Source organism: Artibeus jamaicensis, unplaced genomic scaffold (genome assembly GCF_021234435.1).
Source record: "Artibeus jamaicensis isolate MK-2021 breed Jamaican fruit bat unplaced genomic scaffold, CSHL_Jam_final contig_559, whole genome shotgun sequence".
Taxonomy (NCBI): Eukaryota; Metazoa; Chordata; class Mammalia; order Chiroptera; family Phyllostomidae; genus Artibeus; species Artibeus jamaicensis.
The window spans coordinates 9,289,358-9,308,074 of NW_026521887.1; the positions used below are offsets into that span (position 1 = coordinate 9,289,358).

At 36.7% G+C, this 18,717-nt stretch overlaps 1 protein-coding gene across 2 annotated transcripts in view; it reads left to right on the forward strand.

Moving 5' to 3' along the window:
• The window catches only part of NALCN (sodium leak channel, non-selective), a 416,515-nt gene that overhangs the window by 313,622 nt on the left and 84,176 nt on the right, over nt 1-18,717 (forward strand). For both annotated transcript variants that reach the window (XM_037142536.2, XM_053670341.1), the window contains one exon: nt 1,815-1,888. In XM_037142536.2, coding sequence (XP_036998431.2) covers nt 1,815-1,888 — 74 coding nt within the window. The remainder of the gene's footprint in view (nt 1-1,814; nt 1,889-18,717) is intronic.

Genomic DNA, 18,717 nt, shown 5'->3' on the forward strand with positions numbered 1-18,717 from the left:
GTGTGTGCTTAGGTATCAAAAGAGCAGAAGTGCCACTATGATGGGACAGTTCAGCTGAGTATTCTGTTTCCAAAGTGACTCTACAATATTCTTTAGATGTGCTGTTTATGTGAGGAAGTCAAATCAATGCCAGAATTCACATCTTCAGAGGGAAAGATTTAAGAAATTTTCATAATATGTCTTGGTAGACAGTCTTTTGTGTGCTACCCTGAAAATATAATTTCCAGAAAAAAATGACATCCACTTTTGTCTCCTTGTCTATACATTAATTTATTCTCTTGTGTTCTAATTAACAATGAAACCAATTCAGTTTTTCATTATTGAAAAAAATGAGTGTGCCACCTTTGCTCTTGTAAGGGAAATTACCAATTTGTTCAACAATCCTTCCCTTTATTAGAGATCTGCTGTGAAATATGAGGATTATATTGGCAGTTATGATGTTATCTAGGTTCAGTTGTAGCTGAAAAGATCAAGTTATGACTCCCAGTTCTCCAGCTATGGCCATATGGACATATTGGTAGGCATTACACTATTCATTCAAAGGCTTATTCAAAAAGTGGAGCTCTGTGATGTTGTACCTCAAGTTACGTAACTCTTGTTTGTAAGAAACTGGATGGTGTATTTTTACTGAATCCAGAATTGTTCTATTTTCTGTTTTTGTTTTTCTTCCCTCAACTTTGTTAAAACACAGTATGCCTTATAGTGTATCTCTCACTTGCTTTGCTAAAGGACCCACCTAGCTCAACACTTATAGTTTGCACCAAATTAATTTGCCCTGTGCATGCATTTCTAACTTCAGTCCTTCACCTACTGCTTCCTTGGCCTATATAAATCTTAACTATTCTTCAAGGCCCACTACAACTTCACTTCTTCAATAAAGTTCACTATTTCAGACATATCTATTTCTTCCTCACCCGAAGTCCTATAATCCCACTCATCTTTTCTATTGTACATATTGCCTAGCACTTTACTATCTACTGTATTGACTGTGTCTTGCCTTTCCTTTGTATCTAGTCTTTTCAGGTCTAAACAAGAACTCTGATTCCTAGTTACTCTGTATCTCCAATTAGGGACTAATCTCACAGTAAGTGCTCAAGAAATCTCATTTAATCTACTAATCAAAATGAACAGGTTGGTCTGAATACTTAAGTTACACATTCTAGTTACTTGTTATAATGAATCTTCTCAGGATAGTGTGCTTCCCTGTTCTTTCTTTGCTTTTCTCCTGCTCACTTTGGCTTCCTACACACCTGTCACCATCTGACTTCTGCAGCTGTCAGGCAGGCCAGCAATGAGTTTGGGGAATGCATCTGATTTTTAGTCAGCCTCCAGGACTTTTATTTCTTAGTCATAATTTCTTCATTGCTAACTAGGAAGAAACCTTGAAGACTATTCTTATTTCTCTCCATCCTGATTATTTAGATTAGTATTGTGCCACTGGGCAAAAACCTGAAACAGATGCAATGTGGATTAAAGAAATTTTACTGACCAATGAGAATAAGGAGTGCTATACTCATTTCAATGTTAAATTATTTAGAAACTGAATAACCCATCAACATGTAAGGTGACATTACTAGTGAGCTGTTACCAGTGCATTGCCCCCATAGCTATGACAAGCTTGTCCACAGTTCTGCCTAAATAAAAGTAAAAATAGAATAGAAAATCAAATGATAGAGTCAATCATATGATGATGTTGTACAAAAATAAATCTTGTTTAATGTTTTAATAGCGTTATCTGTTAAATGTATGTAATGATTTGTGAGTATATTATCCCTTTGTATTATAAGACTAAAGTCATATTAATAACTTTACAGCTCCGCAAGTCTGTTTTCAGCATCAGGGCAAGGAATCTTCTAGAAAAGGAGACTGCAGTCACTAAAATCTTAAGGTAACAACATTAAATGGTGATACACATTTAAACACAGTGGGATTATATTAAGCAAAAAAGAGCTTTTTTAATAAACTGATTTTCTGAGTATCAATATATTATACTTTCTGCTAGAAAGTAGGTTTGGTTAACTATGTACATATAAATTATGTCAAATACATTATTAATTTCTTTCCTGAAACAGTAATATTTCATTAATTCAATTGGACATTTATTTTATTTTCATAAACTATAATTATAAAATTTTACAAAAAGATGAAAAACTTACTTTTATTTCTATAAGTTTTATGTCTTTTGTGGTAGCTAAAGACATAGCTACTACAAAAAGATGAAAAAACTTACTCTAATTTTATGTTTTATATCTTTTGTGGTAGCTAAAGACATAGCTCTTTTGTTTTTCACAGTCTAAGTGAAAAAATGGTAAAAGGGTAAGCTTTTAAAAAGTAATTGTTATTTATAAATTAAGAATAAATTTGGTTAAAATCTATAAGAATCAAAAGCATATTCATTTTACAATGCTTATAAAACATTTTAATGCTGAGTTCTAAAATCTGCCTTGAAATGAAATATTAGAAAAGAAAATTAAGCCAGCTACTAAAGTATTTTATAAGACATAAAATAATAAGATCATTGTAAAAATGTGTAAGCTTTTTTATTGGTGTATATATTACATAGACACATGTAAATGACACATTAAATATTGGGAGGTAGAATGATGAACAATGTAAACAGATAAATTTATACCAGGAAGATTTATACTTCAAATCGGTGTGAAGGGAAAGGAACTTGTCTACTCTACTTTCATTAATAGGAACCCTCATTAAAGCATTTTCTCCAGAATGCATATCACTATAACTTGGATAACTAATGAAGAAATAAGGCTAATATATGATTTGAGAAACTATTTAAATTTTAAACACTACCTTAAATGTATTTGCCAAAACAATCCTAACTAATCAACACAATATTCTATGTATTCATTGTTTATATTAGCTGATAATTCATGCATAGAGTTGAGTATGTGTTGGAGTGTCTTTTATAAAATGAGAATAAATATTTCTGGAGCTTATATATTATCATTGAAGAATTTGATAAACCTAAAAAGAGAGATAAACCTAAAAAGTCTCATTGAAATAAAGAAAGGAAAGTTTCTAAACAAATTTATAACAACATGTGTCCCAACTTCTATATCCTTCCAACTGGCTCAATTCTAGCATTATGATCAACACTACATGAGTACAGTCTTGAACACTACATTGTACTACAGTTTTGTTTTGTTTTTTTATCAAACTGTAACTACATAAGTTCAGGCAGGGCCAACCTCTAGGGCAGGAATGTCAAACTAATTTTCATCAGGGGCCACATCAGCTTCACAGTTACCTTCAGACAGCCAAATGTAATTTTAGTACTGTATAAATGTAACTACTCCTTAACAGTTAAGCGAGAGCTTGGTGCGGCCGTGGGGCAGAAACAAGGGGCCAGCCAGGGTAAAACAAGGTGGAGGGCCAGATTCAGCCCACGGGCCTTGTGTTTGCCACCTGTGTGGTAGGGTCTTGAAGAGTCTCCCCAGCCTACACAAAACAGATCATGTGCTGGACAAGCCCTGCAGGTGTCAATATGTTCAAAGAGAATTGAATTCTGCCTCAACCAGAAATGGCCCACAAGGGGATTGTAATACTGTAAGCCTGTATTCAGAGTCTACCTGCCAAATAGGAACTGAAATGACCTTATTCACTTGTCCAGAATAACTCTTTCAACTAATGTGAATTTGTCCTGGGGGTTCCCAGAGACCTTCGGAGGCTAGGCAGATGGAGATACTTAGAAGGAAGCAATTTCCAGAGCCTCGCTTTTCTAAGAACTCTTTCTTAAATTGATCTCCCACTTTTTCTTTTCCACAAACTTTTCTTCATCCACCTCTCTCCCAGTTTACAAAAGAAACATAAAACTCTCACTCATAAATTCAAGAGAAAGGTGAAACTTTGTGTAGCATATTTCTCTGGAATGTAAAATCCTCCGGGTTGCCAAACACAGGGACTCTTCCCACATAAGTTTTTCCCAAAGGAAGAGAAGGAAGATCCCATTGGACAGCACCTTCTTGTCTATTCAGGTGGCAAATTTCTGGGAAACCTTCTTCCAGGAACTTACCTACCTTAGAGTTAAGCCTTAGAAATAACATAGTTGTCACAAGGGTATGTGTTAATATGTTATTTGAATTGAAAAATAAAGTTGGACTTTTTCTGAGAGATTTAGCTGATTGGTTTGGCAATTAGAACTGACTTTGTAGGTCCCCAGTGACACAAAATTGAAAGAATTGGATGGATGAGATTCTCCAATAAGAGAAAATTTAGTTGTTGATTTATAAATGTAAATAAGTAGTTTTTTTTATTAATCAATTGATTTCTTTTTTTAAGATTTTATTTATCTTTAGAGGAGAAGGAGAGAGGGAGAGAAACATCAATGTATAGTTGCCTTTCATGCATCCCCTGCTGGGAACTGACCTGCAGGGAACCGGCCTGCAACCCAGGCATGTGCCCTGACTGGGAATCAAACTGCGATGCTCTGATTCGCAAGCCTGTGCTCAATCCACTGAGCTACATCAGCCAGGGCTTGTACATAAGTAATTTTAAAAAGAGAAAATGTATGAGGTACCTGAGTAAAATATGTAAAATTATCAGGGAATAGGGACACCCTCAGAATTGCTTAATGCTGTGCAGTCTAAGGTACACCCAGAAGCAACAGCATTTTACTTATAGCACACTACAAAATGAGAGGGTACTCCTCGAGGCTATTTAAGCTGTGTCACCCAGTGAATCTCAGGACATAAGAGACCACAATTAGAAATAAAAATTAAGAGTTTTTTAAGAATACAAATTTGATCTTTGAAATAGCCATTTAGCTATTTTCTTCTGAAAAAAAAATGTTTTCCTCATCTCTTCTACACTAGTCTATGCAAGAATTAAGGCCATAGTTTGATGCCAGGTATGGTGACCCCCTCCTACTTTGTTCTTCTTTCTCAAAATTGCTGAGGCTATTTGGGATCATCTATGGTTCTATATAAATTTTGAAATATTTTCTTCATATCTGTGAAATATGTCATTGGTATTTTAATAAGGATTACATTGAATCTATAAATTGCTTTGGGTAGTATGGACATTTTGATGATATGAATTCTTCTAATGCATGAACATGGTATATGATTCTACTTTTTTGTCTCTTAATTTCTTTCTTCAGTGTTGTGTAGTTTTCTGAGTACAGGTCTTTTATCTCCTTGTTTAGGTTTATTCCTAGGTACTTTATTTTTCTTGTTGCTATGGCAAATGGGATTTTTATACTGATTTATATTTCTAATATTTTATTATTGGTGTACAAAAATACATTCAATTTTTGAATATTGACTTTGTATCTCAGTGCTTTGCCAAATTCACTTATTAGGTTGTTCACTTATTAGCAGTTTTTGGTGGAATCTTTAGAGTTTTCTGTGTACACTATCATGTTACCTGCAAACAATGACAATTTTACTTCCTCCTTTCCTATTTGGATGCCTTTTATTTCTTCTTCTTGTTTGATTGCTGTGGCTAGGACTTCCAATACTATGCTGAACAGAAGTGGTGAAAGTGAATATCTTTGTCTTGTTCCTGATGTTAGTGAGAAAGTTTTAGTTTTTGTCTGTTGAATATGATGTTGGCTGTAGGACTTTTATATATAGCCTTTATTATACTGAGGTATGCTCCTTCTACTCTCACTTTGCTGAATGTTTTTATCATAAATGAGTGCTATACCTTACCAAATACTTTTTCTGTATCTATTGGTATGATCATGTGATTTTTGTTTTTTCTTTTGTTTATGTGATATATTACATTTACTGATTTGTGAATATTGAACCATCCTTGCATCACTGGGATGAAAACCACTTGATCATGGTGTGTGATGTTTTTGATGTATTGCTAGATATGGTTTACCAGTATTTTATTGAGGATTTTAGCATCTATGTTCCTCAGCAATAATGGCCTATAGTTTTCTTTCTTTGTGTGCCTTTGTCTTGTTTAGGGATTAGGATGAAGCTGGCCTCATAAAACGAGTTTGGGAGTCTTCTTTTCTTTTGGATTTTTTGGAATAGTCTGTGAAGTATAGAGGTTAGCTCCTCCTTAAATGCTTTGTAAAACTCTCCTATTAATTTTTACAGTCAATTAATATTTGACAAAGGGGCAGAGGCATAAAATGGGGTAAAAATAGCTTTTTCAACAAATATTGTTGGGACATCTGGACAGCTAAGTGCAAAAAAATGAAACTCAACCACCAGCTTACACCATACAAAAAAATAAATTCAAGGTGAATAAAAGACTTAAATATAAGTTGCAACACTATAAAAGTCCTAGGAGAGAACATAAGCAGAAAAATGTCAGACATTCATGCAGCAATATTGAGACACCAATATGTTCCCTAGAGCAAGAGGCATAAAGGAAAGAATAAACAAATGGGACTACATCAAAATAAAAAGCTTCTGCACAGCTAAAGAAAGCATTAGCAAAATGAAAAGGAAATATTAGCAAAATGAAAAGGTAAATACATTTACCTGTACCAACTGTACAGGTAAATATATTTGTCAGTGATACCTCGGACAAGGGTTTGATCTCCAAAAAATATGTGGAATGCACATGATCCACTCCAGTAACACAAACAACCTAATTTAAAAATAGGCAAAGGACCCGAACAGACATTTCTCCAAAGAGGACATACAGAGGGCCCAGAGACATATGAAAAGATGCTCAGCATCACTAGCCATCAGAGAGATGCAAATTAAAACCACAGTGAGATACCACTTTACACCAGCCAAAATAGCCATCATAAACAAATCAACAAACTAGTGTTGGAGAGGATGTGGAAAAAAGGGAACCCTAGTGCACTCTTGGTGAGAATGCAGACTGGTGCAGCCACTGTGGAAAACAGTATGAAATTTCCTCAGAAAACTAAAAATGGAGCTGCCTTTTGACCTGGCAATTCCACTGCTAGGATTATACTCTAAGAACCCTGAAACACCAATCCAAAAGGATTTATGCATCCCAATGTTCATAGCAGCACAATTTACAATAGCCAAGTGCTTGAAGCAGCCTAGGTGCCCATCAGTAAATGAGTGAATCAAAAATACTGTGGTACATTTACACAACAAAATACTATGCAGAAGAAAGAAAGAAGGAACTCCTACCTTTCACGATATCATGGATGGAACTGAAGAGCATTACGCTAAGTGAAGTAAGCCAGGCAGTCAAAGACAAATACTGCATGATCTCACCTATAATTGGAACCTAATCAACAAACAGGCAAAATACAATCATAGACTTGAAATTATGAAGAAAATAACAGTAACTAGAGGGGAAGGGGAGGGAAATAACAGGGAACAAAAGGGAAGGGATTGTCATGGAACATATATAAAGGACCCTTGGAAAAAGCCAAAGGGTAGTATGACTGAGAGTGGAAAGTGTGGGTGGTTACGGGGTGGGAATGGTGGTCAGAAAATGGAGACAACAGTATTTAAACATTAATAGAAAATGATTAAAAAAGAATTAAGGCCAAGTGCAAGATGTCAAGTGCATAGTTTCTTTGGGTGCACTTATCTTTTTATACTAATAATACCAATAATAAGAATAATAACAATAACAATAATAATAATTCTGCATTATAATGTAACCCATAAGTTAGAATGTTTAGAAGAATAACTTGAGTCCTTGTATATAGGATGTTCATGGGCATTTTTATGCTGTTTTTTTTTTAAAGAAAGAACTAAAGAGAAAAGAAGGAAGAAAAATTAGAAAGAAAAGAAAAACATGTACAGGGCAAATGATTCAAATAGCTCTACACAAAATGGAGAAGGAAAAGGTTTCCACCACTCTGTCTTCTCATTCTTGCTGGAGCCTCTGCTCTGTGGTGCTCTTGGAATTTAAAGATAAGAAGGGGTGCTATTAAAATGGCCCACACCCCAGTTCTAATACAGGATATTGGACTTGGTCTTAAAAGATCTGGACTGATGCCTGGCTCAGCTTCTCTATAATTTTGAGCAACACACTTAACTGATCGTAAGTTTTCTCATCTGCCATTGCCATGTAGACTGCCCCAAAATGTCATCTGAACAATCTTAGTAGTTCTTTTATTTTTAATATTTTATTTATTTATTTTTAGAGAGAGAGGGAGAGAAACATCAATGTGTGGTTGTGTCTCATATACCCCCTACTGAGGACTTGGCCCACAACTGAGGCATGTGCCCTGACTGGGAATTGAACCGGTGACCCTTTGGTTCTTAAGCTGGCACTCAATCCACTGAGCCACATAAGCAAGGGCCAATCTTAGTAGTCCTTACACTGAAGAAGATCAACAATTCAGCAGTCTTAATAATGTCTCAGAAGGGAAATTGGGATGCATATTTTTAAGGTTTTGAGTTTGAGTTTAAGTGCCTTTACACAGGGAGATATGACTGCAATTGGGCAGAAAATTCTTGATATAAGAGTTTAGATCATTTCACAACATATACAAATATCAAATCATTATGTTGTACACCTTAAACTAATGTACTGCTATATGTCTATTACATTTCAGTTAAGAAAAAAATGTAGGACTCTCCACAATGCACAACGGGTAACAAAGTATCTGTTAGGGCCAGGTAACTGGTACTGCTCTGGGGAGAGTAGCACTGTGGGTAGGGGATGAAGAAGTGGTGACATACCTTTACCTGTCTTCTACCTTTGATATCTTTTGTATCCATGCTTGCTCCACATTTCAGTTATTAGTTATCAGGTGGAGTTTACACTTTTGTTTTTCACTTTTCTTCTTGATTTGGGGTGATTTTTGAGATGAGGGAAAATAAATGGTGACTATATGCTTCCATATTCACTCTGAAAATCTACTTCATGCCTTTAAAATTTTTAACCATTTGTTGTTTGTTGCTTTGTTTATGATAGCCATTTTGACCAGTGTAAAGTGGTATCTCATTGTGGTTTTAATTTGCATCTCTCTGATGGCTAGCAATGCTGAACATCTTTTCATGTGTCTCTGGATCCTCTGTATGTCCTCCTTGGAGAAGTGTCTGCTCAAGTTATTTTCCCATTTTTGATTGGGTTGCTTGTCTTCTTAGAGTGGAGTCGTATAAGTTCTTTGTAATATTTTGGAGATTAAACCCTTGGCTGAGGTATCATTGGCAAATATGTTTTCCCAAACAGTTGGTTCTCTTTTTATCTTAATACTGTTTTCTTTAGCCATGCAGAAGCTTTTAATTTTGATGAGATCCCATTTTTTTATTTTTTCCTTTATGTCCCTTGCTCTAGGGGACATATCAGTAAAAATGTTGCTGTGTGAAATGTCTGAGATTTTCCTGCCAATGTTCTCCTCTAGGATTTTAATGGTGTCACAGCTTATATTTAAGCCTTTTATCGACCTTGAATTTATTTTGGTGTATGGTGTAAGTTGGTGCTCAAGTTTCATTTTTTTGCATGTAGTTGTCCAGTTCTCCCAACACCATTTGTTGAAGAGGCTATTTTTACTCCATTTTATGTTACTGCCCCCTTTGCAACAAACAACAAATGTTGGAGAGGTTGTGGGGAAAAGGGGACCCTAGTTCACTATTGGTGGGATTGCAGACTGGTACAACCATTATGGAAAACAGTATGGTATTTTCTAAGAAAACTAAAAATGGATATGCCTTTTGACCCAGCAATTCCACTGTTAGGAGTATATCCTAAGAACCCTGAAACACCAATCCAAAAGAACCTATGCACACCAATGTTCATAGCAGCAAGAGCCAAGAGCTGGAAGCAACCTATGTGCCCATCAGTAACTGAATGGATCCAAAAACTATGGTAGATTACACAATGGAATTCTATGCAGCAGAAAGAAAGAAGGAGCTACAACCCTTTGCAACAGCATGGATGGAACTGGAAAGCATTATGCTGAGTGAAATAAGCCAGGTGGTGAAAGACAAATACCATATGATCTCACCTTTAACAGGAAGCTAAACAACAAAACAAACAAGCAAGCAAAATATAACCAACAACACAAATAGAGAATAGGCAGACAGGGACCAGAGGGGAGAGGGGAGAGAATTTCAGGGGGAAAGGGGAAGGATTCACAGGAACAAGTATAAAGGACACATGGAGAAAAACTAAGGGGGGTGGAAATGGGAGGGAGGTGGGGAGCACTGTGGGGGTGGGCTGTGATGGGAGCAAAAGACAGAAAACTGTACCTGAACAATAATTAAATAAAAAGACTGTTCAATTTTTTTAAAAAAAAGAAGTGTCCATGAAAAAATGTTTTAACCATATGCATGTATTCCCTTTAAAAATTAAATACAACTAAGTTTTAGAAATAACATATTTTTAAAAAATTAGGATTGATGGCCCTATCTGGCAGGGTCTTGGTCCTAGTCTTGATAAACTTAACTATTTATAGGTGACTGGTTGACCAGTTCAGTAACTAGAGCAAGAGACAAGTTGATTAGTTTATAGTTTAGATAAATGGATTTTGGGGGAATTCCTGCAGCTAACAATGAATTTACTGATTGGTTAATAGCCTTAAATTCCTGGACAGGCATTTTATGGAATGAAAGTAAAGTCCTATTAATGTATAGGGCTTCATCCTTGGTAATGATAATTTAGCTGCAGTGTTGCTAGTGATCTCAGTTCTCAAGAAACCCACATTTCCAAATATCCATCTATCATTTGAAACAGGATCCACATGATTCCAGTATGTGGAGTTTTATAAAAAAGGAAATACAAGTCCACAAAGGAAACAGTTTTTCAGAGAAAGAGGGTCTCAGGGTTTTAGGTATTTGAGTCATGGGTGAAGCCTCCCTTTCCTACCCCAAATCATCTTTAATTTGTCTTCTTCTACTTGTTAAATTAATAAGTAACAAGGCATCATGCCTTGAGAAAAAGAAATGCATTTCTGGTTATATTTTAGAACTCTTTGATGAGAAACAAAGGTGGGCCATTTTTATAGAACTTAAGGATTCTATTGCATGTTTAAATACAGGTCATTCACTTGGCATAAATTGGCATCGATATCTTTTTTCAAGACTTATCTGGCGAGTATTGTGAGAGACAGAATTTTCCACCACCTAAATTATAAAATCCAAAGTTGCTATTAAATTCACTCTTGTTATGATTTCACTTATATGTGGAATCTAATGAACAAAATAAACTGACAAACAAAAGAGAAAGAACTTACAGGTACAGAGAACAGACTGACAACTGTCAGAGAAGAGGGGTTTGGAGAGTTGGGTCAAAAAGGTGAAAAGATTAAGCAAACAAAAATCCCTCATAGACACAGACAACAGTATGGTGATTATTAATGGGAATGGTGTGGGAGCAGGTAGGAGGTAAAGGGGCGATAAATAGTGATGGAAGGAAACTTGACTTGGGGTGGTGACTATCATAAAATTGTATGCTTGAAACCTGTGTAATTTTATTAACCAATGTCACCCCAGTTAATTCAATATTTTTAATTCACTGTTGTTTTGACTTTGTTTCTTTAGTTCAGCTGTATTAAAGAAAGCTTCCCTCAGAAGGCAGTGACATTTTCAGTACATCAGAGGAAATCAAAACAAATAGCAGTATGCTTTAAAACACATTACTACTGCTATTGAGCTTTCTCTAATTCAAAGCCTTGAAAATTAAATAAAAATGCATTATCATTCCTATTAGGCTGGATGCATAGAAAAATGTCAACATGTAATAATTAAATATTTTGCATTATTTTCAAAAGTTGCATTCTTTTGTGTTTTGCCAACATGAATTATGACAATATCTACATAGCCATTTTGAATGCTTATTCTGATCTGATATTTGTATTTATGACAAAATTTTCCTGGCTACACACTTCTATTAATAATTTTAAAGTTTAAAGAATAGCCTTTTGTTGAATGCCACTTACTACAAAAAATTATAGTTAGTAGCACATGTAAGGTTAGTTTTTCTCTTATCATTTTAAGAGAATCATTTTTATTGACTACAAATAAAATTTATATACTATGTAAATGTAAATAAAATCACTATGCATTTATTAAGCTATAGGTATTTAAATGACTTTAGCTGAATTTTCTTTTTTTTTTTAATTTTATTTAGTTATTTTTCAAGTACAGTTTTTTGTCTATTTTTCCCATCCCAGCTTCCCCCGCCCCTTGCTCCCCACCTCCCTCCCATTTCCACCCCCCCTTAGTTCTCGTCCCTGTGTCATTCCTATTTGTTCCTCCAAATCCCTCCCCCTTTTTCCCCTTAACTTCCCTTCCTTCTCCCCTCTGCTCACTATCCCCTTGTTCTCTATTTCAGTGTCTTTGTTTTTTGGGGGTTTTTTTTCTGCTTCCTTGTTTGTTTTGTTGTTTAGCTTCCTGTCAAAGGTGAGATCATATGGTATTTGTCTTTCAGCACCTGGCCTATTTCACTCAGCATAATGCTTTCCAGTTCCATCCATGTTGTTGCAAATGGTAGTAGCTCCTTCTTTCTCTCTGCAGCATAGAATTCCATTGTGTATATGTACCACAATTTTTGGATCCATTCATTTACTGATGGGCCCCTAGGTTGCTTCCAACTCTTGGCTATTGTAAATTGTGCTGCTATGAACATTGTGGTGCATAGGTTCTTTGATATTGATGTTTTAGGATTCTTAGGATATAATCCCAGCAGTGGAATTGCTGGGTCAAAAGGCAGGTCAATTTTTATTTTTCTGAGAAAATTCCATACTGTTTTCCATAATGGTTGTACCAGTCTGCACTCCCACCAACAGTGAACTAAGGACCCCTTTTCCCCACAACCCCTCCAACATTTGTTGTTGGTTGCTTTGTTTATGATAGCCGTCCTGACTGGTGTAAAGTGGTATCTCATTGTGGTTTTAATTTGCATCTCTCTGATAGCTAATGATATTGAGCATCTCTTCATGTGTCTCTGAATGTTCTGTATGTCCTCCTTGGAGAAGTGTTTGTTCAAGTCCTTTTCCCATTTTCTAATTGGGTTGGGTGTCTTCTTAGAGTGGAGTCGTGTAAGTTCTTTGTATATTTTAGAAATTAAACCTTTGTCTGAGGTATCATTGGCAAATATGTTCTCCCATACAGTTGGTTGTCTTGCTAATTTAATACTGTTTTCTTTAGCCATGCAGAAGCTTTTTATTTTGATGAGATCCCATTTGTTTATTCTTTCATTTACATTCCTTACTCTAGGGGACATATCAGTAAAGAAGTTGCTGCGTGAAATATCTGAGATTTTCTTGCCAATGTTCTCCTCTAGGACTTTAATGGTGTTATGACTTACATTTAAGTCTTTTATCCACCTTGAATTTATTTTGGTGTATGGTGTAAGTCTGTGCTCAAGTTTCATTTTTTTGCATGTAGCTGTCCAGTTCTCCCAACACCATTTGTTGAAGAGGCTATCTTTACTCCATTTTCTGTTACTGCCCCCTTTGTCGAATATTAATTGACTGTAGAGAGTTGGGTTGATTTCTGGGCTCTCTGTTCTGTTCCATTGGTCTATGTGCCTGTTTTTATGCCAGTACCAGGCTGTTTTGATTACATTGGCCTTGTAATACAGTTTGATATCAGGTATTGTGATCCCCCCTACTTTGTTCTTCTTTCTCAAAAGAGCAGCTGCTATTCGAGCTCGTTTATGGTTCCATATAAATTTTCGAAGTGTTTGTTCTATGTCTGTGAAATATGCCATTGGTACTTTAATGGGTATTGCATTGAATCTGTATATTGCTTTGGGTAGTATGGACATTTTGATGATGTTAATTCTTCCAATCCATGAACAAGGTATATGTTTCCATTTGTTTGTGTCTTCCCTGATTTCTTTCTTCAGTGCTGTGTAGTTTTCTGCATACAGGTCTTTTACCTCTTTGGTTAGGTTTATTCCCAGATATTTTATTTTTCTTTTTGCTATATCAAATGGGATTTTTCTCTTTATTTCTGCTTCTGCTGATTCACTGTTGGTATACAAAAATGCCTTTGATTTCTGGATATTGACTTTGTAACCAGCTGTTTTGCCAAACTCATTAATTAGTTTGAGCAGTTTTTGGGTAGAGTCTATAGGATTTTCCATGTACACTATCATGTCATCTGCAAACAGTGACAGTTTTGCTTCCTCCTTTCCTATTTGGATGTCTTTTATTTCCTTTTCTTGCCTGATTGCTGTGGCTAAAACTTTCAATACTATATTGAATAGAAGTGGTGAAAGTGGACAACCTTGTCTTGTTCCTAATCTTAGTGGAAAAGCTTTTAGTTTTTGCCCATTGAGTATGATGTTGGCTGTAGGTCTCTCATATATGGCCTTTATTATTTTGAGAAATGCTCCCTGTATTCCCACTTTGCTGAGTGTTTTTATCATAAATAGGTGTTGTACCTTATCAAAAGCTTTTTCCGCATCTATTGATATGATCATGTGATTTTTGTCTTTGCTTTTGTTTATGTGATGAATTACATTTACTGATTTGCGAATATTGAACCATCCTTGCATTCCTGGGATGAATCCTACTTGATCATGGTGTATGATCTTTTTGATATATTGTTGGATGGAATTTGCCAATATTTTGTTGAGGATTTTAGCATCTATATTCATCAGCGATATTGGCCTGAAGTTTTCTTTCTTTGTTGTGTCTCTATCTGGTTTTGGAATTAGGATGATGCTGGCTTCATAAAAAGAATTTGGGAGTTTTCCATCCTTCTGAATTTTTTGAAATAGTCTGTGGAGAATAGGGGTTAGCTCTTCCTTAAATGCTTTGTAGAATTCTCCTGTGAAACCATCTGGTCCGGGGCTTTTGTGTGATGGGAGTTTTTTTATTACTGCTTCAATTTCTTTTGCTGTTATTGGTGTATTTAGATTTTCTGCTTCTTTTTCACTGAGTTTTGGAAGATTGTATTTTTCTAGAAATGTGTCCATTTCCCCTAGGTTTTCAAATTTCTTGGCATACAGTTCTTCATAGTAATTTCTTACAATCTCTTCTATTTCTGTGGTATCAGTTGTAATCTCTCCTTTTTCATTTCTGATTGTGTTTATTTGTGTCCTCTCTCTTCTTTTCTTGATGAGCCTACTTAAAGGCTTGTCTATTTTGTTTATCTTCTCAAAGAACCAACTCCTGGATTCATTGATCCTTAAAATTGTGCTTTTAGTTTCTATGTCATTTAATTCTGCTCTAATCTTGGTTATTTCCTTCCTTCTGCTTGCTCTGGGCTGTCTTTGTTGTTGTTCCTCAAGTTCTTGCAGGAGTAGGGTTATGTTGTTTGTTTGAAATGTTTCTATATTCTTTAGGTAGGCCTGTATTGCTATAAACTTCCCTCTCAGGACTGCCTTCGCTGTGTCCCATAAGTTTTGGGTTGTTGTGAGATCATTTTCATTTGTTTCCAGAAATGTTTTGATTTCTTCCCTAATTTCATTCTTGACCCATTCCTTGTTTAATAGCATACCATTCAGTCTCCATGTTTTGGGGTGCTTTGGGTTTTTTTCTTTGGGGTTGGTTTCTAATTTCAGTCCCTTGTGGTCAGAGAAGATGCTTGGTATGATTTCAATTTTCTTGAATTTGTTGAGACTCCTTTTGTGTCCTATCATGTGGTCTATCTTTGAGAATGTTCCATGTACATTTGAAAAGAATGTGTATTTAGCTTCTTTGGGATGAAGGGCTCTATATATATCAGTTAAGTCCATTTCATCTAGGGTGTTGTTTAATGCCACAATATCTTTGTTGATAATTTGTTTGGAAGATCTGTCCATTTTTGATAGTGGGGTGTTCAAATCCCCTACTATGATTGTGTTGCTGTCAATATCTTTCTTGAAGTCCTCTAAGATTTTCTTGATATATTTGGGTGCCCCTATGTTTGGTGCATATATGTTTACAATGTTAATGTCTTCTTGGTGGATTCTTCCCTTGAGTATAATGAAATGACCTTCTGGGTCTCTCTTTATAGCCTTTTTTTTGAAGTCTATTTTGTCTGATATGAGAATTGCTACCCCAGCTTTTTTTTCTTGTCCGTTTGCTTGGAAAACTTGTTTCCAGCCTTTCACTTTTAGTCTGTGATGGTCTTTTGTCCTGAGGTGAGTCTCTTGTAGGCAGCATATGTGTGGGTCATGCTTTCTTATCCATTGAGCTAGTCTGTGTCTTTTGATTGGAGAATTTAATCCATTTACGTTTAAGGTTATTATTGATAGGTACTTATTCATTGCCATTTTTGTACCTGTGTTCCTCTCTGTCTCCCTCTTATCCTTCCTTCCCTTAAAGCAGTCCTTTTAGTATTTCTTGTAGAGCTGGTTTGGTGGAGTCATATTCATTTACACTTCTTTTGTCTTGGAAGCTCTTTATTTGGCCTTCTATCTTGATTGAGAGCCTTGCTGGGTAAAGTAGCCTTGGTTGTAGGCCTCTGGTTCTCATTACTTGAAATATTTCTTGCCATTCTCTTCTTGCTTGAAGTGTTTCCATTGAGAAGTCAGTAGCTAGCCTTATTGGGGCTCCCTTGTATGTTATTTCTTTTTTCTCCCTTGCTGCCTTTAAGATTCTCTCTTTGTCTTGGAATTTTGCCATTTTGATGATGATGTGTCTTGAAGTGGGCCTCCTTGGGTTCCTCTTGGTTGGGACTCTCTGTGATTCCTGGATTTGTGAGACTTTTTCTCTTATCAAATTAGGAAAATTTTCTCTCATTACTCTTTCAAATACGTTTTCTATCCCTTGTTCTTCTTCTTCTCCTTCTGGTATTCCTATTATTTGGATATTATTACGTTTCATATTATCTTGCATTTCTCTTAATCCCTCTTCATTCTTTCTGAGCCTCTTTTCATTTTCTTGGTCTTTCTGTGAGATGCTTTCTACCTTGTCCTCCAACTCACTAATCCTATCCTCCGCTTCATCTATCCTACTTTGGAAACTTTCTACTATGTACTTCAATTCGGAAATTGTATTCTTCATTTCCTCTTGTCTCTTGCTGATAGTTTCCATTTCCTTTTTGATGTTGCTGTAGTTTGCAGAGAGATCATTATAGTTCCCCTGTAGTTTCTGGTAGTTCACTGTGAGCTCTTTGAACTTCGTAATAACTAGTGCTTTGAATTCACTGTCTGATAGTTGATCAGCATCTATTTCATCTGACATTCTTTCTGAAGTTTCTGCTTTTTCTTTCATTTGGGGATTGTTTCTTTGTCTTCCCATTGTTTGAGACTCTTCTTGTTAGTCTCTGCTTCCAAAATTGATCTGTTCTGAAACACTGGTTTTATGGTGTAAAATTCTGTGGTATGATCCTTGTGAAGTTCAGTGGTACAGACTCCTTGAAGTTTCTTGATGTTCTTCGTCTCCATTTACACTCACGCTGGTCCTCGCGCTGGTCCCTGTGTTGGTCGCCTACCACTGCTGAATGTCCCGGCTCTAGTAGCTGCCTCCTCAAGCACCCAGGCCCGTTACTAGGGCAGTGGCACAGAGGCTGGGAATGTCCTGGCTCCCATATCTGGCTCTCTCTGCCGCCCAGGGCCATCACAGGGGCTTGGAGTGTCCCGGTTTTTGTACCTGACTCCCGGCGTCTAGTCCTGTCTCTATGGCAGTGGCACAGAGGCTTAGAAAGTCCCAACTCCCGTACCTGATTCCCCAGTGTCCAGTCCCGTGGCTATGGCAGCGGCACAGGATTTGAGAGCTTCCCGGCTCCTGTAGCTGGCTCCTCAGGGTCCAGGCCTGTCTCTATGGCAGCGTCACAGGGGCCTTTGGTGTCCCAGCTCCTGCAACTGACCCTTCCGTTGCCCAGGCCGGTAGCTATGGCATCGGCACAAGGGTGTCCCTGCTCCGGTTCCTGACTCCTCTGTCTCCCAGGACCGTCACAGGGGCTTGGAGTGTCCGGCTTCCGTACCTAACTCCCCGGCTCCCAGGCCTGTTGCTCTTGGGGCAGCACAGGTGCCGCGTGAGACCCAGCTCCAGTAGCTGACTCTGCTGCCGTCTGGTGTTTCAGCGTCGGTCACAATCTCTGGTCTTTTAATTTCATAAATGCTGGGTAACCGATGGTTTATTGTGCTGTTTCTCCATAGATCTGCCAGGATTTTCTCCCATGAGTACAGGAGCTAGTATCCGCTCCATCTTACTCCGTCGCCATCTTCCCAGCATCCCTGAATTTTCTTCCTGAAGGAAAGCACCCCTAAGACATTCATTCAAAAATATTCTTGGCCCTGACAAGTGTGGCTCAGTTGGTCGGGTGTTGTCCTGCAAAGCAAAAGGTAACCAGTTCTATTCCCCAGCAGGGGACATGCCTGGGCTGCAGGTTCAATCCCCAATTTGGGTGCATATGAGAGGCAACTAATCAATGTTTCTCTCCCTTTCTTTCTCCCTCCCTTCCCCTCTCTCTAAAAATAAATAAATAAAATCTTTTTAAAGTATTTCTGTAGCATTTTCTAAATGCCAGGCATTTTTCTAGATACTAGCCACATAAGTTATTTCCTCAAGGAGTTCACAATGCTTGCTCTTAGAAAAAATTTATGACACTAGTTAGATGTAGGAGCCTTTAACAATGTCTCTATTTTTCTTAATATAATTGTGACAAGAAAATGCATACATAGCATAGTCATGATTCCCTTTTTGAGTGATTTTAGCAATTAAAATCACTTATCAAAAACATAGCATAAAATAAAGTGAGTGATAATCCCAGTGTTGTTGTCTCATACTTCAAATTATATTTCATTATGTCATGAGAATGCCATTTTAACATTAAGATAAGGGAAAAGGAAAAAAGAGATGGGAATAGAATGAGTAATTATGTAACATCCACTGAGATGCACCTTAGGGTGCTAAGCTCTTACAGATATTATTATCTCATGTAATCTACACAACACACCTATACAGAAAAA